This window comes from Macaca fascicularis, chromosome 17 (genome assembly GCF_037993035.2).
Source record: "Macaca fascicularis isolate 582-1 chromosome 17, T2T-MFA8v1.1".
NCBI lineage: Eukaryota > Metazoa > Chordata > Mammalia > Primates > Cercopithecidae > Macaca > Macaca fascicularis.
The window spans coordinates 7,952,499-7,975,781 of record NC_088391.1 but is presented as its reverse complement, the minus strand read 5'-3'; the positions used below and the strand labels follow the sequence as shown (position 1 = coordinate 7,975,781).

Here is a 23,283-nt window from a genome sequence, read left to right as displayed (position 1 = left end):
ACTCTTAAGATACCATTTTTAGCATAATTCTCCTTGCTTGTTGCCCTTGAGAAGGACAGTTTTATACTTATGGAAGCAAATTCACTTATTATGAGTTTATTATTGAGTTGAAATTGGAGATGAGAAAACAATAAGCAGATGTGAGGATACAGTAGCAGTCTTACTATTGCTTTAGATAATATAACCTGCTGCATGAAAACAGAAAGAACCGTATTAGTCTGGTCTAGTTTGAGTCTGGTTCTCTGGCATTTTCTGAGTCACAAGGTAGTTACTTCCTGTTTGAGAGTGCGGTGTATAGTACACTGAGTCTCTCCTAAAACATTTGCAGATGATTGAGGAAGTAAAACTCCTTAAAAACAGAAAAACATTACTCATAGGTGTATTGATTTAAATTTTCAGAAAATACATGCAGAAATAGCCCAATAATAAGAGCTGAAGAAAAATGTTTTCCTCAGGATTTGTATGAGAAACTATGCAAGATTCTTTTTTTAGGAAAAACAATTTTTCTTTTCTTTTTCTTTCTTTCTTTTTTTTTTTTTTTTGAGATGAGGTCTCACTCTGTCACCCAGGCTATAGTGCATTGGTGCAATCTTGGCTCACTGCAACCTCCACCTCCCAGGCTCAAGTGATCCTCCCACTTCAGCCTCCCAAATAGCTGGGACCACAGGTGCACACCACCACATCTGACTAATTTTTTCTATTTTTGATAAGACATGGTTTTTCCATGTTGCACAGGCTGGTCTCGGGCTCCTGAGCTCAGGAGATTCACCCTACCTGGGTCTCCCAAAGTGCTGGGATTACAGGCGTGAGCCACCGCACCCAGCCGAAAGGTTGTCTTGTGGGAGGAATTTTCCATTCCTTCTTTGGAAAACAAAAAACAACCTTCCCCTATATCTTCTATAGTTATGACATCTCTTGTTTCTTTAAACTAATGCTATGGAACATGGTTTTGGACTAGAGTATGAGAGACTGAGACGCACATGTTATCTTTCAAACAAGTCAATGGACTAGAATACATCATCCTTTCTCAGCATGTGGTCTGTTGAACAACTAAATAAGAATCATCTGAGCAAATGCTCAAAATGTGGATTCCTGGCTCCCATTCCAGACATGCTGACTCAAAACTGGGGCAAAACGCTCAGACTCTGCTTTTTTAATGAGAACCTTTGGTGATTCCTATCACAGGTCTAGATCTGTGCTGTCCTGTACAGTAGCCACCAACCACATGTGGATATTGAGAGCTTGAAATGTGTCTGGTCCAAATTGAGATGTACTCTAATTGTAAAATACACACTAGATTTTGAAGACTTAGTATGAAAAAAAGTATGTAAAATATATTACTAATAATTTTTATAATGGCTAGGCTTGGTGGGTCACACCTGTAATCCCCGCACTTTATGAGGCCAGGGCGGGTGGATCGCTTGAGCCTAGGAGTTTGAGACCAGCCTGGGTAACATGGCAAAATTTCATCTCCACAAAAAATACAAAAATGAGTTGAGTGTGGTGGTGTACACCTTTAGTCCCAGCTACTTGGGAGGCTGAGGTTGGAGGATTGATTGAGCTCAGGTGGTTGAGGCTGCAGTAGCCGTGATCACACCACCACACTCCAGCCTGGATGACAGAGCAAAACCCTGCCTCGAAAAGAAAAAAAATATATAAAATTAAAACAATTTTTATGTTAATTATATATTAAAATGATAGTATTTGGGATATATTGCATTCAATGAAATCTATTATTCAACTTAATTTCACCTGCTTCCTTTTACTTTATGCAGCCAACAGAATTTATAAATGATATACAAGGCTTGCAGTCATGACTGACATTGTATTTCATTGGCTAGCACTCTTCCAGTTGAAGAGTAGGAGTTCTTTTCACCTTGATTCTGCTACGTGTTTGTTTCATGATTACTGTGCTACTCTTTATACCTAAAAGGGATTTGTACTAAAAGTCCCTTGTTGGGACTTTTAGAATCTCAGTGCAGGGTTTGCATGGAGTTGTCTGCCGTCTGTTACTGAAACCCCCCAATGTTCAGAGCATTCATTTTTAAGGTAATTAAGAATGCAGACTGGTCTGGGAGTTGACTGAAACACACTCCCCCAAACTCAGGGTTTGTCAACAGTGGCACTGCTGACATGTTGAGCTAGATAATTCTTTGTTGTGGGGGACTGTCCTGTGCATTGTAGGATACTTTTCAGCATCCCTGGCCTCCTCTCACTGGATGCCAGGAGCACGTTCCCCTTTCCCAGTGTGACAGTATCTCCAGACACTGCCAAATTGAGAAAAATAACCCCTGGCAACTTTTTTTGAGAACCATTGCCTTAGAGGCATCACCCCACAGTCGTCATAAGCTCTTATTCAGAAACATCAAGCTTTTTTTTTTTTCAGACAGAGTATCACTCTGTCGCCCAGACTGAAGTGCAGTGGCACAATCTTGGCTCACCAAAAGCTCCTGGGTTCAAGCAATTCTCCTGCCTCAGCCTCCTGAGTAGCTGGGATTATAGGTGCACGCCACCATACCCAGCTCATTTTTTGTATTTTAAATAGAGACGGGTTTCTTCATGTTGGCCAGGCTGGTCTTGAACTCCTGACCTCAAGTGATCCAACTGCCTCAGCCTCCCAAAGTGCTGGGATAACAGGCGTGAGCTACCGTCCTTGGCCTATCAAGCTTTTAAATGGAGAAGGTTGGGGATCCAGCCCCTCTCTACCCTAGTTGACTTGATTACCACTTGGCCTGTGTTCAGAAGGAAATCAGCATATCACTGTCCCCTCTCTCCTTTGTATCCTATCCCCATGTTAGATAAGCTCTTAGCGTCATGGGAATCTCTTCTGAACCTAATTCAAAGAGATAAGAGGTCAATTCAATTTAGTTCAACAAATATGACTTTAATATCCTCTTGATGGGTGTGATGCTGTGAAGGGCTGCCAGAGTGAATAAGGTAATGTTGCTTTCCCTCTCCCCCCAGAATGTACACAGATTGCCACTGTGCTGGTGATACCTGGTATAACCTTTTGAGATTTTACAGAATCGCCAGTTGGGGACCGTGTCACTGACATATGGGTCATGGGCCAGTGGGCTACTTCCTGTAGCTTCATTCCGTGGCCACAATCCATACGCATGACCCCAGGTTGTTATCCTATAGAGGTAGCCAAATGAATGAATTAGGGGAGATCCTGACTCCTATAGCGTTTTGTACCTCACTCATTCCTACTTATCTGGTAACAGAGTTACCTCCTTGTATGTTGCGTCTCACCAGGGAGTTTATAAACCCTAAGAATAGGTGTGCTGCCATATTTCTCTATCTTTGTACAATGCCTTGTTCAGTAAGTGTGTGTTTAATATATGAATGAATTCATCATCATATCTGGAATGCAGCTCACAGTGCAGTCTGGGCCAAAGATGAGTCAACAGCATCCTCTTCACTTCAAGGACCACACATGTGGTTCTTAGCACAACACCCAATACTCAGTGTTTATTGTATTGAAAAGTTCTTGAAGAGCTACAGTGTTTGTGCTAATAATGTGCATTGTTGGTAATAATAATGTACCAGGTGTTGTGGGCCACTGACGACACACAGCAAAGGAAAGATGGGCCCTCCTTCTTCATGAAAAAACGTGCTCAAAATACTGAACAAGAAATGAACAACACAAAATTTGAACACGCCTCTGAGTGCTCTAAATGTCTTTTTCTCTCCACACCAGGCTCTATGTTGAGATGGGGATGGCAGACTAGATTACAGTCAGGGGTCATTTACACTTTTCTTTCTTTTTACTTTTTTTTTTTTGGACTAAGTCTCACTCTGTCACCCAGGCTGGAGTGCGGTGGCATGATCTTGGCTCACTGCAACCTCTATCTCCCGGGTTCAAGTGATTCTCCTGCCTCAGCCTCCCTAGTAGCTGAGATTACAGGCATGAGCCACCCTGCCCAGTGAATTTTTTTGTATTTTTAGTAGAGACAGGGTTTCGCCATGTTGGCCAGGCAGGTCTTGAACTCCTGACCTCAAATGATACGCCCACCTTGGCCTCCCAAAGTGCTGGGATTACAGGTGTGAACCAACATGCCCAGTCCTTCTTTTTGCTTTTTTTTTTTTTTTGAGATGGAGTCTTGCTCTGTCGCCCAGGCTAGAATACAGTGGCTCAATCTTGGCTTACTGCAACCTCTGCCTTCCAGGTTTAAGTGAGTCTCCTGCCTCAGCCTCTTGAATAGCTGGGATTACAGGCATGCACTACCCTGCCTGGCTAATTTTTGTATTTTGAGTAGAGATGGGGTTTCACCATCTTGGCCAGGCTGGTCTTGAACTCCTAGACCTCGTGATCCACCCGCCTCGGCCTCGCAAATTGCTGGGATTACGGCCATGAGCCACCTTGCCTGGCTTCTTTTTGCTTTTTAGAGTCAGGGTCTCGCTCTGTTGCCCAGGTTGGATTCTAACTCCTGGGCTCAAGTGATCTTCCTGCCTTAGCCTCCTGAGTAGCTGCAACTTGGTGTGTGCCACTGCACCCGTCTTTCCTTTTGACTTTTTATTATAGAAAGTTTCAAACTTACTAATAAGTTGAAATAATAGTGCGTGAGCATTCTTTACCTACCACCTAGATTCAACAATTTAATTGAGCCGAATTTGGTTTGTGAAGTACAGTATTTTAGTCATGTATCAAGACTGCATAGGCAAAGTGATACAACTTTAAAAAAATCTGTAACCGAAAGGGCCCTGTAATAACAGTACCCCTGAAAAAACTTTGGTGTGGTCATGGTATGTGCACCAGAAATCTCTCGGCTTCCCCACTTTCACGGCTTCATTTCTCCAATTTACTTCCTCAAATATGACGCCAAAGTTTACTAGGGCTTGCCTTTATATGTTTACATTTTATTAAATTATAACTTTCTAGCCGTCCTGGTGTCCTGGTCCTGATAAAGGTTTCCAGGATATTTCACCCATTCGTTTGTATAATTTCGTATCTCTACAGACTTAATTACAAATACCAAATCTACCTTAGCTTTTTCTGATTTCATGGGAAAAAATAGGAATGGGACTGTTGTAATTACTTAGTAACCTCTTCTGAAACCTTCTCCTTAGCCTTGCCTAAGCCTGATGTTTTCCTTGTTCCTGAAATATTTAATTTTCCAACTCTGTGAATCTAGGTTTTGCCCACAGTAGGCACTAACCGAGTGCTTACGGGGTAAACAGCTGTGTGGTGGTCGTTTGGGTTCTGGGTGGGGAGCCAGCGTCCTGCTCAGAAGAACCACAAACTGAAAAGCAGGCTGTCACATGAAATGACTGACACACAATTACAGAAGATTATGGAGCCTGGGAGAGGAGCTTTTTTTTTTTTTTTTCCCTATTTTCTGAAGGAGTTGAGCCTTAAGTATAGACAGAAAGGAGGGAAAATAAGGGAAAAGTTTGAGTCTAGTGAAATACCAGCAGCTCCTACCTAAATCCCATTCCTGTTCACTTCTGCAGTCTGAGACAGCATTCCTGGCTGCAGGTCTTCCCAAGACCCCACTCAGTTGTGAGTTATTAACCATATCTTATGAAGCCATTCTGCGAGAATAAAAGATCCTTCTTTGAGTTCTTATCATGTGCAAAATCCTATAGGTGTATTACCTCATTTAACCCTCATAATCCCATTTTATGAAATGTGGAAATTGAGGCTAAATTACTTGCCCAGTCACAGAAGGCAAAGTCAACACCCTTTATTCATTCTTTTTTTCTGAAATTGCCTTTAAAAAAACACCATAATTCCGCCTCCAGAGATAACATTGCAGACTTTTTCTATGTAACCACCATGATAGAAATATACAATATGGATCTTTGTATAAACACGAAATAATGTACCATTTGTAGTCTGATTTTTCACTTAAAATATATCATGAGCATCTTTCTGTATTAATAAGTATGTTGTTATATCTACCTTATTGTTTTAATGGCTGCATAGTATTCCACTTTTTAGAAATTTTTATTTTAACTCCTGTTGATGAGTATCAACTTTACTTTTTTCCTTTCTCTTTCTTTGACGTTTTTATTTTTTTATATTGTATTTTTATTTATTATTATTATTTTTTTAGATGGAGTCTCGCCCTGTCGTCCAGGCTGGAGTGCAATGGTATGATCTTAGCTCACTGCAACCTCAACCGCAAGCGATTCTCCTGCCTTAGCCTCCCGAGTAGCTGGGATTACAGGCGCGTGCCACCGCGCCCGGCTAATTTTTTGTATCTTTAGTAGAGATGGAGTTTCACCATGTTGGCCAGGCTGGTCTTGAACTCCTGACCTCAAGTGATCCTCCTCCTTCAGCCTCCCAAAGTGCTGGGATTGCAGGCGTGAGCCATCGTTCCCAGCCAAGAAACCCCTTTTCTTAGTTGTAACCAGAACGCATCTTCTTAGACACCAAGATACTGTTTCACTGTAAACTCAAATGTCCTGACATCCGTCTCCTGTCAACTGGCCATTTATAGAAAACCCCTAGGTGAAAGAGGAAGCTGTGCATCTCCCAATCAGCGTAACTGGTTAGTCCCCTTGGAATTCCCATGGGGTCAGGACACAGTTGTCATTGTAGTTGTCATTGTTTCCAGGGTTAACTGTCATAAGCACGAGGAAAGGTAGTTTAAAGCGATCTGGATATTCAGTTTTGTGTTCCTGCTATTTATGTGACCAATTTCCTACCTGGTGTTTGTTCAGAAGAGTGAAAAATATTTCAGGTGCTCTCTCTTCTAAACCGTGGCAAACCACACTCTGTTAAGACAGCACAGAAGACTGAGGAAGAAAAACGTTTATGAAACATTTTGCTTTGGTCTGCCTCATGAGAAGTAATTGTACTGGTCATTTCTTTTTCCACTGAAATGACTGGTGTCTCTGACATGGTGCCTGGTGAGCCACACTGGCTTTATTATCTCCTCTTTTCTCCTTTTTCAGGGTCTTTGAGAGAATTACATAGTCCAGAGAGAATTACACTTTCCCTGTTAGAAGCTCACGTCTTTCTTCTCTTGGGCCACTTCCATGCCAGCCTCTTCCACACTGCCTTCCTGAGGTCGGGCACCGGCATGGAGCTCTGTTTCCTCTTCTCCTCCGTAGGGTCGTAATCTGGCTTTCCCCTGATCTTTCTATTGTTTCCACTTCACCAGTGATTTCCTCCTTTTTGTCCAGAAATAGGTCAGGATAAGAAATTCCTCTTTTTTACTTCTTTAGACTTCTTGTTAACAAAGTAAAACAAGGTTAAACACCTTATTCAATGCTCAGCCTTTTTTTTGAGTCTGGGTCTTGCTCTGTTGCCCAGGCTGGAGTACAGTAGCTCCAGCGATTCCCTTACCTCGGCCTCCCGAGTAGCTGGGACCACAGGTGTGTGCCATCGCACCCAGCTAAATAATAAAAAAAAAATCTGTAGAGACAAGGTCTTGCCATGTTGTCCAGGCTGATCTTGAACTCCTGGGCTCAAGTAATGCATCCTCCTCGGCCTCTCAGAGTGCTGGGATTACAGATGCGAGCCCCTGCACCCACCCAAAGGTCAACCTTTAACTGCCTGAAACTTTCGATAGGTCAGAGAGATGAATTCTCTCGTTCACAACACACAGTCAGAATTACCTTGGCTTAGGAGTTCAGGTCACAGAACATTGGTGTCACACAAACATGGGCTCAAAAGCTGCAATTACGCAGTGGCATTTTGTGGATTTTTTTGGTAGAGATGGAATCTCACTAGGTTGCCCAGGCTGGTCTCAAACTTCTGGCCTCAAGCAGTCCACCCACCTCAGCCTCCCAAAGTGTTGGGATTACAGGCGTATTTTGAGTCTTGGGGACCAACTGGGATTCTCTTCCCCTCTTTATCTTCTGTATCCAATCCAGCCACTGCCATTTCTTTTTTTCTGGTGCCTCTTGGGTTTGCTCTTTTCTCTCCTTTCCCATTCTCTTACATTAAACAACACTCCTCTTGTCATGCTCCAAAACCTCAAATCTGAACTTTTACTTCTCCTATCGCAGAAACTTCCCACACTCTAACTGCTTATTACCCCTCTACCTTCACCACCAAATTGTAAATTCTGTGAGAACAGAAACCCAGTTTTTTGAATTTGCTGTTGTGTCCTCAATTTCCATCACAAACACGTTCTAATATTGACAGTTGAATGAATGAATGAATGAGTTCTTGAATTGCTACGACTGCCTTTAAAATTCCAGTTAACTTTTGCTGCCATCAGCAGGTGAATATAAAACACTGTTCATAGGCCAAGGCACCGTGACTCATACCTGTTATCCCAGCACTTTAGGAGGCTGAGGTGGGAGGATGGCTTGAGGCCAGAAGTTTGAGACCAGCCTGGGCAACATAGTGAGACCCCATCTCTACAGAAAAGTTACATAAAATAAAATAAAATTAAGGCTAGGTGCAGTGGCTCATGCCTGTAATCCCAGCACTTTTGGAGGCCAAGGAGAGAGGATCACACGAGGTCAGGAATTCAAGACGAGGCTGGCCAACATGGTGAACCCCATCTCTACGAAAAATACAAAAATTAGCCGGGCGTGGTGGCATGCATCTGTAATCCCAGCTACTTGGGAGGCTGAGGCAGGAGAATCACTTGAACCCAGGAGGCAGAAGTTGCAGTGAGCCAAGATCGTGCCACTGAACTCCAGCCTGGGTGACAGAGTGAGACTCCATCTCAAAAAAAAAAAAAAAAGTTTTATTGCAATGCTCAGGGCAGTACGCATTGTTATAGAAAATAAGTAATTTGTATTTTTTAAATGTGTAATTCATCCAACCACTTTGGGAGACTGAGGCAGGCAGATCACGAGGTCAAGAGACCGAGATCACCCTGGCCAATATGGTGAAACCCCGTCTCTACTAAAACTGCAAAAAATTAGCCAGGTCTGGTGGCGGGCACCTGTAATCCCAGCTATTCAGGAGACTGAGGCAGGAGAATTGCTTGAACCTGGGAGGCGGAGGTTGCAGTAAACCGAGATTGTGCCACTGCACTGCAGCCTGGGCGACAGAGTAAGACTCCGTATCAATCAATCAATCAATACATAAATAAAATAAGTAAATAAAATACTGTTCATGATATTCTGCTCCCGTGAGAGGCTCGCTGTTCCTCCTCACTGTGGCCCTATGACTTCCTGTCTGGCACCTTCAGTTGCTCCTTTGTCTCCTCCTTGGATGCCTTTTCTTTTGCCCTCTTACCAAAACCAACTCATTCGTGAGGATCCAGCTCAAGCTCTACCTCCTCTATGAAGCCCCTGAACCTTTCCCACCAACACAGACCTCTGCCTTCTTTGATCATCTGCTGGTCTTCAGTTTAATGCTTTAACGATTCCACTTGTATGGATCCTGTCTACTCACCCAGTTTAGGTATCTTTGAAGATAGCTATACTTTTTAGGTCTTTTGCATCCTCCACACTTCTCATCTAAAGCTGCGTCCACTCTGACTCGTCTTCCTAACCTGCCAGGCAGGGTCTTTTTGTATTTTAAAATTTAAGTAGGCTAGGTCGGGCATGGTGGCTCATGCCTGTAATCCCAGCACTTTGGGAGGCCAAGGCGGATGGATCACAAGATCAGGAGATTGAGACCATCCCGGCTAACACGGTGAAACCCCGTCTTTACTAAAAATTACAAAAAATTAGCTGGGCGTGGTGGCAGGTGCCTGTAGTCCCAGCTACTCCGGAGGCTGAGGCAGGAGAACAGCGTGAACCCGGGAGGCGAAGCTTGCAGTGAGCCGAGATCGCACCACTGCACTCCAACCTGGGCGATAGAGCAAGACTCCGTCTCAAGAAAACAAACAAACAAAACAAAAAACTTTAAGTAGGCTATGTGGAGGTTGAGTTAGCTATCTTCGGAACAAGCCTTAGATATATTTTTCTGTTTGAAGGGAATTTATTTTCTTTTTCTCCAATTTTGTTACTGTGAGTGCATGAAGGCATATTCAACAGCTCCTTGCTCCCCTGCCTCTCCTGCATCATCCAACATCTCACTGCAGTATCCAGCAACCCACAGGCCTGCTGGGCGTGGTGGATAGTCCCCAAGATCAGGTTATCCGTGTCAAAATATTGAGTGGTTGATGAGTTCTCCAAGTAGGCACTAGAGCCTGCGAGAGCACTCAGAAGTTTCTGCACAAGCTCAGTGGATTTGAGTCCTCATCATGGTTCATTGCTATGTAAGTCAAGGGTTGGTCATAGTTCCTGCCTTGGACCATCATTTCAGGAAGCAGGGCAGCTACAGCAGCAGTCCTCAATGTTTTCAGCACCAGGGATCCATTTTGTGGAAGACAATTTTTCCATAGATTGGGGGTAGGGGTTGGTTTTGGGATGAAACTGTTCCACCTCAGATCATCGGGGATTAGATTCTCATAAGGAGCACACGACCTAGATCCCTGGTATGCGCAATTCACAGTAGGGTTTGTGCTCCTGTGAGGCTTAATTCCTCTGCTGCTCTGACAGGAGGCGGTAAAGCTGGCTTGCCTGCTGCTCACTTCCTGCTGTGTGGCCCCGTTCCTAACGGGCCATGGACAGGTACCAGTCTGTGGCCAGGGGGTTGGGGACCTCTGAACTACAGGCTCCTCCATCTGCACAAGGTCTGAGAAGTCAGACTATCCAGAACAAGAGGGGCAGGAACTTCCTTGTCTCACTGAGGATCTTCGGTCAATCCCAACTCTCAGTGGGCATATGACTCACATGGTGATCATCTTAAAATGCAGATTCTGAGTCAGTGATTTGAGATGGGACCTGAAATCTTGCAATTGTAACAAGCTCCCAGATGATACCAATGGCGATGTTGATGCTGCCTGTCTGTGGACCACACTTTGAGTAGCAAGGGTCTAGAATATGGACATCTCCTTTTCCAGTGAACTTTAGCAAGTAAGGAGCATTTCAAGGAAGACTCCTCCCATGCACACTGTCATTAGTTGCAGCATCTCTTGTAGCAATCAGGCTAAATCTGTCTTTAATTCTTTTTCAAACAGCGTATCCAAGTTTTGCAATCATAAGCACCAGCCAGGAGAATATATATTCCATGCAGAAAATGGTGATGCCCAATTTACCAAAATGTTCACGCTGAATATAAGAAGTAAGTTAAATTGCCAAGAATTTCATTTTTATTTTTTAATTCCTTAATTCTTTATTAGTCTTAACTAGGAAGAGCTAAGTAATGGCTTAGAAGGGGTACTACAAAACTGTGTTTGTACGCTGAAGTGTTTTGAAATTTTATTCTCGGCCGGGCGCGGTGGCTCAAGCCTGTAATCCCAGCACTTTGGGAGGCCGAGACGGGCGGATCACGAGGTCAGGAGATCGAGACCATCCTGGCTAACACAATGAAACCCCGTCTCCACTAAAAATACAAAAAAATTAGCTGGGCGTGGTGGCGGCGCCTGTAGTCCCAGCTACTCGGGAGGCTGAGGCAGGAGAATGGCGGGAACCCGGGAGGCGGAGCTTGCAGTGAGCCGAGATCACGCCACTGCACTCCAGCCTGGGCGACAGAGCGAGACTCCGCCTCAAAAAAAAAAAAAAAAAAAAAGAAATTTTATTCTCATATCCACTGGCATCGATCATATATCTCTTTATTTTTTATGTTATTTTGTTTTGTTTCATTTTTAACACCAGGTCTCACTCTATCATGCAGTCTGGGGTGCCATGGCACAATCATAAATCCCCATAGCTTCAAACTCCTGGGCTCACGTGATCCTCCTAAGTAAGCCTCCCACGTAGCTGGGACTACAGGCACGCTCCCCCATGCTTAGCTAATTTTAAAACCACTTTTGTAGAGAGGGGGCCTCCCTTTGTTGCCCAGGTTGATCTCAAACTCCTGGCCTCAAGGGATCCTCATACCTTGGCCTCCCAAAGTGCTAGGATTACAGGCGAGAGCCACTGCACCTGGCCATATATCTCTTTCTGTGTGTATCCTCAGAGGCTGAAAGACTTATTTCACATTGTCTCTGAATATGAATTCGTGTTGTGACTTTATTGATTTTAGTATTTTGAAAGGGCATGTTAAGGAAAGGCTGAAAGTCATTTTATCTCTCATTTATTTGTTTTTAATAATTTTCATTTCTTTGGCTTACAAAACAATGAGAAGCCCAACTTCTTCTGAAGCTGAGAATCATTTTAAGTCGTGCAAGCAGGTGGAGGTCTGTACCTCAGCTCTCTCCAGGGGGAGGCTGGCAATGGGAAAATGGTGTGTAGCAGAGAGTTGTCAACGCTGCCCAACCAGAAGGTTGCATGGCAAGGAGGAAAGAAGAAATTACCAGAGGTCTGGAGTCATTCTGAGTGAGACATCCTCCCGGAAGCACAAACTGCCCTGGAGTAAATGGGTAGCCTGTACTGTAGGCAACTTTGAAACTATTTCCAGAAAGTACCGTGCTCCATGAGCTTATTTTATTTTATTATTTTCAGAGACAGGGTCTTGCTATGTTGCCCAGGCTGGTCTTGAACCCCTCGGCCCAAGTGATCCTCCCACCTTGGCTTCACAAAGTGTTGGTATTATAGGAGCGAACCACTCTGCCCAGCCAGTGAGCTTATTTCACACGTTTTCTTTTCTGTAGGGAAACCTCAAGTGCTCGCGGAAGCATCAGCGAGTCAGGCGTCCTGTTCCTCGGATGGATACCCATTACCATCTTGGACCTGGAAGAAGTGTTCAGACAAGTCTCCTAAGTAATAAGGACATTGATGTCTCTTATAATGGAAGAACATAAAACTCTGACATATTGACTCTTTCATGAACACAGTTTAAGAAGAAATGATGAAATATTTAAAATGCTAATGTTCTCAACCATAATTCTCAATGGTCGTAGATTGTTTCTGATAGCTTATACTGGATGAATCTCTTTTAGAACTCACTGCAGAAACCCTAACTTCCCATCTGATGACAGCTCACCTGTCTACATTCTTTGCCATTTTGTTTTTTTCAGCTGCACAGAAGACATCCCAGAAGGAGTCTGGAATAGAAAGGCTAACAGAAAAGTGTTTGGACAGTGGGTGTCCAGCAGTACTCTAAACATGAGTGAAGCCATGAAAGGGTTCCTGGTCAAGTGCTGTGCATACAATTCCCTTGGCACATCTTGTGAGACGATCCTTTTAAACTCTCCAGGTACACCAATTGCTATTGTAATACTCCACCATCAGAATTCCCCACGAGAAGTTAGTCCCCATCGCTGACTTTTACTTGGGGAATTTTACAGGAGAGTATAGGGTCAGTGTGTGAGAAAAGGTTTCTTGAGTCAGGCAAGAATCCCCAGACAGACTGTTTCGCAGGTTGGGGCGGAGTCCTGCCTGTGCCCTCGTGACTCATCTGTCACCGTGATGGGCAGAAGCAGAAACTCCCGGTGTGGCGAATCTCCATGGAAAGATCGAACTTTAGAGACTCAGATTTTGTCACTTGGAGTCTCTGTCATTTTCCCTTTTGATTAGCTTCCTTATTTGCCCTTAGCCTGCTGTTTTATAATCTTTGGTTTGCTTTTTAGAGCCCTTCTAAGTTAAACAATTCTGAAACCTGGCTGCCCACCCTAATAATTAGGATCACCAGCCTCACAAAACTGACTTCTCCACTTTTATGTGAGACCTTCCTAAAAGGGATATGAACTTCTTTTTTCTCTGATTTGTACATCCTGTAGGTTTAAATTCATGGTTTTTGTTGTTGTTGTTGTTGTTTTTGAGATGGAGTCTTGCTCTGTTGCCCAGGCTGGAGTACAATGGCGTGATCTTGGCTCACTGTAACCTCTGCCTCCAGGGTTCAAGAGATTCTCCTGCCTTAGCCTCCCAAGTAGCTGGGATTACAGGCACCTGCCACCATGCCCAGCTAATTTTTGTATTTTTTTTTGTAGAGATGGGGTTTCACCATGTTGCCTGGGCTGGTCTCTAATTCTTGGATTCAAGTGATCCTCCCACATTGGCCTCCCAAAGTGCTGGGACTGCAGGCATGAGCCCTCGTGCCTGGCCCAGATGTAATTCTTGTAACCCTAGTAAATGGTTTTAAAGAATGGATTCAGAATAATCTGCAATTTCTAGGGAGGAAATGTGTCCTTTACAGGGACATTGCCTGATTGTCTGTGGGCAGTGGAGTATATGCAGAATGGTTGTGAGGACTGACAATGATTATTACTGAAACAGGATGTGAGAGATTATAACGAGTTGTCCACTATTTATAAAGTTGCACAGGAATTCTGTTTCATCATCGCTGAGTGACACTCTTTGGTTGCAGGCCCCTTCCCTTTCATCCAAGACAGCATCTCATTCTATGCAACAATTGGTGTTTGTCTCCTCTTCATTGTCGTTTTAACCATGCTGATTTGTCACAAGTACAAAAAGGTAAAAGCAAAGGTAAAAATTCATTATTCTTTCCTCCATCTGCAGAACTGCCTATTCCTAACTGACTCGTCATTTCATCTCTGAAGCAATTTAGGTATGAAAGCCAGCTACAGATGGTACAGGTGACCGGCTCCTCAGATAATGAGTACTTCTACGTTGATTTCAGAGACTGTGACTATGATCTCAAATGGGAGTTTCCAAGAGAAAATTTAGAGTTTGGTAAGAGTGGAATGGGCCAAATGTTTCCACAGCATTTCTTCTCCATTGGGAAATCTTTCAAATGCACGTACTCACCATTTATCTTTGCAGGGAAGGTGCTAGGATCAGGGGCTTTTGGAAAAGTGATGAACGCAACAGCTTATGGAATTAGCAAAACAGGAGTCTCAATCCAGGTTGCAGTCAAAATGCTGAAAGGTACAGTATAGTGGAAGAACAGCAACAAAGATGCACAAAAATGGGAGGCACGGTTTCCCACCCATGCCTTCTTCTTTTCCATCCTTTGAATGGTTACTATTTGCCATGTTTCGAGGCTAAAAATGGAGTGGATTGGGATGAGTGTCAAGCCAGTCATGAGTACAAAATTCAAGTCATAAATACAAAGCTCCACCTCTTCTTCCACTTCTCTCTTTGTTTATTTTTATTTTATTTTATTTTATTGAGATAGGGTCTCACTCTGTCACCTAGGCTGGAGTACAGCAGTGTGATCATGGCTCACTGCAGCCTCCGCCCCCTGGGCTCAGGCTCCTCAGCAGCTGGGGATACAGGCGCGCACCACCACGCGCAGCTGATTTTTGTATTTTTGGTGAAACGAGGTTTCACCATGTTGCCTAGGCTGATCTGAGCTCAAGCTATCTGCCCGCCTCGGCCTCCCAGAGTGCTGGGATTACAGGTGTGAGCCACTGTGCCAGGCCTATTTAGTTTTTATAGGCTTTGATATTTGGGGATACAGTTGCCACAGGCAGAAGTTCTTTCTTCCGTCTGTGTTGTTGTTGTTTTGTTTTATTTTTAGAGACAGGATCTTGCTCTGTTGCCCAGGCTAGAGTGCTGTGATCATAGCTCACTGCAACTTCGACCTCCTTGGCTCAAGCGATCCTCTCACCTCAGCCTCACGGGAGTGTGCCAATACAATTGGCTAATTTTGTTTTTATTTTTTTGTAGAGATGGTGTCTCACCATATTGCCCAGGCTGGTTGCAAACTCCTGGCTCAAGTGAGGCTGTCTTGGCCTCCTAAAGTGCTGGAATTACAGGTGTGGGCTGAAACAGACTCTGGGTAGGACAGTAAATTGGGGCCCTTCGTATCCTCACTTCATTGCTCCATCCATTCCGATCTGGCGTCCAGCCTCATTATTGGCCTCCCCGTTACCACCGCTGACTCAGCAAAAGCACCTCCAGCTGACTCTCTTGCTAAGGTCAACAGTGACCTCAAACCAAGCCTAATGGATATTTGTCAGTCCTCATTACTTGATTGTTCAGCATGAATTGATGCTGTTGACTCTTCTCTCCATCTAGAAACTTTCTTTCTTTGGGTTTTGTGTCGCCGTATTCTGGTTTTCCTCCCACCCCCCTGCCCTTCTCAGTCCTTTGTGAGCTCATCTTCTTCCATCCAGCTTTGGTTGCTGTGGCTGTTTTTGAAACACAGCCTCGCTCTGTCACCCAGGCTGGAGTTCGGTGGTGTGATCTCAGCTCACTGCAACCTCCACTTCCCAGGCTCAAGCCATCCTCCCACTTCAGGCTCCTGAGTAGGGGGAACTACAGGCTTGCGCCACCATGCCTGGCTAATTATTGTATTTTTGGTAGAGATGGGGCTTTGCCATGTTGCCTAGGCTCCATCCAGCTTTTTAGGGGGCATCCCTGTAGGCTTGCTCCTGGACCGCCTTGCATTTCTGCTCCACACACTCAACACAGTCCATCCCCACTATGCCCGTGATGTCCTCCCATACACCAATGGCCCTCATGCTTGTATCTCGCTTTGGAGCTTCAGGTTCACGTATTAAATGTTTGGATGTCTCAAAGTTCCCTTTAACACAGTGTATCCAAGGTGAACTCCCCTAACCCTGGTCCTGCACCAGCGGTCCTCTCTGTGACTGGTAATGAATGCCAGTGAATAAATAACCACATTCTATATAGTTGGGCACACTAGGAACCCGTGACTTTTCCTTGACACCTTCCTCTTTCTAACACCCTGTGAGCCAATCCTATCAGGTTTCCGCTTAGTGTCTCTTGATTCCATCCTTGTCCCTCCATCTCTATTACCACCACCCTAGTTCAAGGCTCTCTCCTGGACGAAAGCTTCCAAAGCAAGTTCCTGTATCCACTCTTGCCTCCCTTTGGTTTCTCCATGCTGAGGTGCAAGTGACAGTGATGAAAGGCTAAGCAGATCAAATGGCTTTCCTACTTCGCATTTCCTCCACCACCCGCATGGCTGGGCCGCCGCCGCCTCCCCAGCTCTTGTTCTCAGCACCCAGAGCACTGGCCTTCTTTCAGTTCCCCCAGCACTGTCCTCCCGCCCACTGTGGGGCCTTTGCACAAGTGGATCCTTCTGCTTCCCCTTCCCCTTTCATGTAGGTATCTCCCACTGCAACCTCAGATCTCAGCTTAAACACCACTTCCTCTGTCTCACACCACAGACAATATTGAAGCCCTTACAATGTGCGACATTAGCTTTCTGCAGACTTTCCCCCGTAGAATCCGTCACCTTTGTCACGACATGTGTTTAATATCCAGTTGCTGTCCCATCTGTCCAGCAGCCCCTGTGCCTCATGAGGGCAGGGTCTGTGTCTGTGGTGCTGTGCCCTCTCCTTTCTCGACCTCTGCACACTCTTTCACAACCCTCGGCACCGTTCTCCTCCCCCTCCACCATGGCCAGCTCCCGTTTTTCTTCAGGACTCAGTTTAGACATTGAATGCTCCTTTCCCCACCCCTCAAAGGCTAAGGTAGCTGTCCCTTTTGACCCTACAGAACCCCTGCATTCCTTTGCCAGTTCGCATTTTTTCTTTTCGTTTTTTTTTTGAGATAGGGTCTCAGTCTGTCACCCAGGCTGGAGTGCAGTGGAGTGATCATAGCTCAATGCAAGCTTGAAGTCCTAGGCTGAAGTGATGGTCTGTCCATGACCTTTCCAGTAGCTGGAACTACACGCATGCACCATCACGCCCAGCTAATTTTTATTTTATTTTATTTTTAAGCAGAGATGAGCTCTCGCTATTTTGCCCAGGCTGGTCTCAAACTCCTGGGTACCAGCAATTCTCCCGCTTGCCTCAGCCTCCCACGATGTTGGGATTACAGGCCCACACCTTGCCTGCCATATTGCATTTATGGCACTGTATTGTAATGGCTTATTTACTTCTCTGCCTTCTCCAGGAGACTCTAAACTCCAGGAAGACAAGAGTTGTGTATTGTTTATCCTTCATTCCCCAGCGTCTAGGATATTGGCTCTTACACAGTAGGCACTCAATAAATACTTATTGAATGACTGAATGAAAGAGGTAATAGTATATGAAAGTGTTTAGAAGAAGCAAAGCATGCCAAAAAATATAAGAGATTATTTTAGCCATGAGGAATAGGACATGAACAAGTGAAAGCCCCGGATCCCTGTCCAGCGTGAAGCTGAAGACATGGTGTATTCCGGGGTCCCAGTGCCCACAGGAAATCCCACCCCAAGCCAAAATCTTGGAAACAAGGATACCCCTGAGAGCTTGCCCAAGCCAAAATAGAGGATGTCAGCACTGGAGAAGCTGCTATACAGGTTAGGATGCCCTCCTGCACAAAATAATGGAATCTGGAAATCGAACCAAATCTTCACTGAATGTAAAGAAGAGTTACTATATCTGGAAGAAAAAATCCGTTCACAGAGGGGTGGTGCCTGGAGCCTGGAGAGGGAAGTCCAGAGACCCTGCCCTTGCCCCTGTGGCTGCCTGGGCTCCCCTGACCAACTGCACATCAGCCACAATGACAGGACCCCTGGATTCCGTGGTGACTTTCCTCGCACTGTGCTTCTAAGCCAGGTTATGAGCACAATTTGCTGAGCCCTCTAGAATTCTCCCTAGAGAGAGAATGCATTGGCCAACCAATACGTTCCAGCCTGCTTGGCAGTTTTATTTCTCAATGTCAATTAATGGGTCTCTTGAGCACTTGGTAGTGGGAATTAGTTCTCTTTGACCTCCTCCCATTGGACTTGCTGGCAAATCTAATGTTCTAGACCTGAGGGCCACGGGTTAGAGTCAACCACGCTCATGGCACTGCTATCTTATCTCTCTCTGACTGCAACAAATCCAAGAGTTCAAACAAACAAAAAGCGTATTTCTCCCTTCTGTTAACTTATACTGAGGAGGAAAAGCATGTGTTATTATTTTGTTTGCTAGTTTTGAGGGCCAACTGTAAGGATTTTTATTTTGGTAGGTAGAGGAAAGTCCTGTTGAAAGCTGCATCACCAGATTCAATATTTATACTATAGCCTTTGTTTTGTTTTGTTTTGTTTTGTTTGAGACAGAGTCTCACCTGTCACCCAGGCTGGAGTGGTGCAGGGGCTCGATCTCGGCTCACTGCAACCTCCACCTCCCCAGTTCAAGGGATTCTCTTGCCTCAGCCTCCTGAGAAGCTGGAATTACAGGTGTGCGCCAGCATGCCCAGCTAATTTTTTGTATTTTTAGTAGAGACACCATGTTGGCCAGGTTGGTCTTCAACTCCTGACCTCAAGTGATCCACCCACCTCGGCCTCCCAAAGTGTTGGGATTACAGGTGTGAACCACTGCGCCCAACCCTATACTACACTCTGAATTCTGCCTTAGGCTGAGCATGGTGGCTCATACCTGTATTCCCAGCACTTTGGGAGGTGGAGTTGGGAGGAGTGCTTGAGTCTAGGGGTTTGAGACCAGCCTGGGCAACATGGTGAGACCCCATCACTACAAAAAACAAAAAAAATTAGCGGGGCATGATGGTCTGCGCTTGTAGTACCAGTTACTTGGAGGACTGAGGTAGGAGGATCACTTGGGCCCAGGAGGCAGAGGCTGCAGTGAGCTGAGACTGCGCCACTGCATTTTAGCCTGGGTGACAGAGTGAGACCCTGTGCCAAAAAAAAAAAAAGAAAAAAGAAAAAGAAAAAAAAGAAAAAGGAGAAATTCTGTCTTAAAGCACAGGATATTGTTTGTTTATTTATTTACTTATTTATTTATTTATTTTGAGATGGAGTTTCACTCTTGTTGCCCAGGCTGGAGTGCAATGGTGTGATCTCAGCTAACTGCAACCTCTGCCTCCCACGTTCAAGCAATTCTCCTGCCTCAGCCTCCCAAGTAGCTGGGATTACAGGTGCCTGCCACCACGCCCGGCTAATTTTTGTATTTTTGGTAGAGACGAGGTTTCACCATATTGGCCAGGCCAGTCTCAAACTCCTGACCTCAAGTGATCTACCCACCTCGGCCTCCCAAAGTGCTGGGGTTACAAGCATGAGCCACCACGCCCGGCTTTTCTCATAATTTTGAATTTAAATAAATAATGCAGATTGACTCTGAGCTGAGAAAATTTTTAATTTATTTAATGACATAAAATTTGTATTTCACTTGAGTTTTATGTTTTTAATGCTCCTTTCTTTGACAGAAAAAGCAGACAGCTCTGAAAGAGAGGCACTCATGTCAGAACTCAAGATGATGACCCAGCTGGGAAGCCACGAGAATATTGTGAACCTGCTGGGGGCGTGCACGCTGTCAGGTAACCCACTTCCATGAAAATCACCTCATCAAAAAGACTGCAGCCTGATGACAAAGAGGATGTTTGTTTTCTCTCTCTTTTTAATTCTTTGTCTTTTCTCAGTCACAGTGTGAACTCTCAAACCCAAGTGAAATTAGACACTGAGCACTCTGTAAATCAGAGGGGTCAAAATAAAGAATGCCTCATTCACCTGCTTTGTCAGGATATATTGCATAATTCTCACCTGCTTAAAACAACAACAGCAACATTGCAAGTACATTTGGTGGTGTCTGTGCTTCTCCCCCAGCTTGGAAGCTGGTGCACAGGCGTGGTGAGAGTGGTTACAGAGCCTGGCCACTGCCCCAGTTGGGCTGCTGTCAAATACGGCACAGCCCAGCTAGGATATCAGACTTTACTTTCCCAGAATTCTCTGGGGCATGCCCTCTGATCCTCTCTCTTCTGCCTAGAAATGCCCAAATGATGTGCCTAAGGTTCATTCTTTCTGCAGCAGCAGGCCTGGGGCTGGTACTGAAAGAAAGGAAAAAGAAGAAAGTGAATCTGAGACAGGACTGGGAATATATTTCTCTCTTCTCAAGCAAACTGCAAATTAGCATATAGTTACCAAGTGTTCGCTTATAATACACAGCTAGAACATTACTTTCAGTTGCAAACTGGAGAATCCGGGAGGCCAGTGGTATTGGTGAGGCCACATGTACAAACAAAGGCCACAGAGAAAGTCAAGAAGATGATGCTTTCCAAAGGAATTTGAGCAAAAGCTGAAACTGAATTTAAAGTATAAGAAGAGATAGGCTCAGAAAAAGTTGTACTGTCCCCAAGTCAGTAGAGAACTGAGCCCTCGTAAGAGTATGTTGTCTGTTACATAGACTTCTGAAATAACAGTTTGCTTTGTGTATGCCTATAATTGAAACTGTAACTATTTCAGGACCAATTTACTTGATTTTTGAATATTGTTGCTATGGTGATCTTCTCAACTATCTAAGAAGTAAAAGAGAAAAATTTCACAGGACTTGGACAGAGATTTTCAAGGAACACAATTTCAGTTTTTACCCCACTTTCCAATCACATCCAAATTCCAGGTAAGAGGCTGGGTCAGGGTTTCATAATTACACATCATAGAACGTAGACAAAGTGTGCTGTTCAAACACTTCGTTGACCAGTTTTTAAAGGCATGGTGTGGTCTGTGGGTCCTGCAACCTAGAGATTTCCTGAATCTTTGCTATAGTTTCCCTGTTGACATGGAACAATGAGCCCCGTCCCTTTCCTTCAGTCCAGTTACTATAGCTGAGCTAGCCTCTTTCCACCCATGCCTGCCTCACACCCTAGACGCCTATTTAGTTTGGGGAAAGGTGCATTATTCAGTCTTTCAGGACACCTGGTTGCCTCACAGGTATTGGTAGAAAGAATGAAGACTTTTTCCAAAGTCCTTAACGTATTCAAAGAGAATAGCTCAGGTCCTGGGACTACTGCGCAGGAGAAAGCTGAACTGAAATTGGATTCTAAAATATTAGGATGGATTGATTGACACGTGATGGGGACACAGTAAAGTAGCAGTAACCCTGTCTCCGCTCTATGTGTATCCTCCGCATCTGCGGGGATCCTGAGAGATGCTTGGTCCTGCAGGGATTTATTGCTTTAGCGGGCATAAGTGAGGGCTGTAGGAGTTTGCTGGGCTCTCCTCCTCATCCTTGAACTTTCTTGCTAATTACTTGAGCATCATGGCTTTGTGCCTTGGAGCATTCTTTTTTTTTTTTTTTTTGAGATAGAGTTTCACTCTGTTGCCCAGGCTGGAGTGCAATGGTGTGATCTCGGCTCACTGCAACCTCTGCCTCCCGGGTTCAAGTGATTCTCTTGCCTCAGCCTCCTAAGTAGCTGAGATTACAGGCACGCACCACCATGCCCAGCTAATTTTGTATTTTTAGTGGAGACAGGGTTTCACCATGTTGGTTAGGCTGGTGTCGAACTCCTGACCTAAGGTGATCTGCCCACCTAGGCCCCGCAAAGTGCTGGAATTACAAGCGTGAGCCACCGTGCCTGGCCGAGCCTTGGTGCATTCTTATTTCCCTACCTATGTGGAAGCTCTCCCTTATTCTGAAGGGTATTTGTTTGTCGGAGACTTTTGTCTTTACCAGGGGCTTTTTAGGGATACATTTGAGAGCCCCACCTTTGTTTTCTTAGAATGTAAGTTTTAGTGCAGGCCTCTGGCCTTCAAGGTCTGACACAGAGACCCAGTGTCTTAAAGCCACCGGGCTCCACGGAGATTCCTATGCACATTCATGTGCAGCTGCCCTTAACCCATGCAGGCCTGTCACACCAGTCCTCCCCTTTACACTCGTTTCTCAGCTCATTGTCTGGAAATGAGAACTCTGTAAAGCCACTCACATTCTGGAACAGTGGGGCTTATCCTACTGAGTCAGATGTGTGTGACCAGCATCCACTGGTCAGTACTTAGCCTCTTTGATTCATTCTGTTCACGGGAATATTAAATACACTGAAATTATTCCTTTTGGAATATTTGTGGTCTGAAAGCATGAAGCCATTTCCTAAAGATATGTAAATTGTCAATTGAGTTAAACTCATCTATTGGAATACATTGAATCATGATCTATTCATAATTCCTACAGAGTTCCTCAGGGAAGAACTTTTATATACCTTAAAAGAGATTTGTATTATTGCTATTTATTAATTTCACAGTAAAAAGAAATGAGCTTTGCAAAGGCAAACTGGAAAAAAGAAGGATGGTGAAACGCTTACAGGACTCTCGGGAAGATCTGTATTATGTGAGGGAAGGTGGGCTGAGTTCAGACACCAAAGAATGAGATCGATGTGAGTCCTGGTTCCACTCGAATCATATTTATCTCACGTGCCTAATTTCTCTTTTATAAAATGCCACCCATCTTGTAGGTTGTGGCAAGGATTGAGTGAGGTCCTTTTTGAACTGTAAGATTCTCTACGGAAAACAGGGATTACTTTTATCTTAGACTGGCAAGCCCAGTTATACAGATGTTTTTAATGGACACAAAAAATGGACAAATGGATGGTGTGCTTTTAATTTAAAAGTCAGTTTATAACTGGAATCCATTTATTTGATGAATTATATTTTTAAAATAAAATGTCTGCTGAGAAGAAGAATGTAAATAATGAAAAAACAAATTTTTTTAACAGCATGCCTGGTTCAAGAGACGTTCAGATACACCCGCACTCGGATCCAATCTCAGGGCTTCATGGGAATTCATTTCACTCTGAAGGTAATATTTTATTCTGAGTAGTAGCACTTTAAAATGGAAATGAATGCCAAAGTTTTATGTTAGCTATTTTTTAAAA

At 44.4% G+C, this 23,283-nt stretch overlaps 1 protein-coding gene across 8 annotated transcripts in view; it reads left to right on the top strand.

Annotated features, from left to right (window-relative positions):
- FLT3 (fms related receptor tyrosine kinase 3) overlaps window positions 1-23,283 on the top strand; it is a 94,775-nt gene that overhangs the window by 51,663 nt on the left and 19,829 nt on the right. For 7 of the 8 annotated variants that reach the window (XM_005585547.5, XM_074021784.1, XM_074021782.1 and 4 more), the window contains 9 exons: window positions 10,926-11,029; window positions 12,501-12,609; window positions 12,867-13,045; window positions 14,156-14,262; window positions 14,349-14,481; window positions 14,572-14,676; window positions 19,852-19,962; window positions 20,885-21,038; window positions 23,125-23,207. In XM_005585547.5, coding sequence (XP_005585604.2) covers window positions 10,926-11,029; window positions 12,501-12,609; window positions 12,867-13,045; window positions 14,156-14,262; window positions 14,349-14,481; window positions 14,572-14,676; window positions 19,852-19,962; window positions 20,885-21,038; window positions 23,125-23,207 — 1,085 coding nt within the window. The remainder of the gene's footprint in view (window positions 1-10,925; window positions 11,030-12,500; window positions 12,610-12,866; window positions 13,046-14,155; window positions 14,263-14,348; window positions 14,482-14,571; window positions 14,677-19,851; window positions 19,963-20,884; window positions 21,039-23,124; window positions 23,208-23,283) is intronic. The other variant, XM_045376840.2, reaches the window with a different exon arrangement.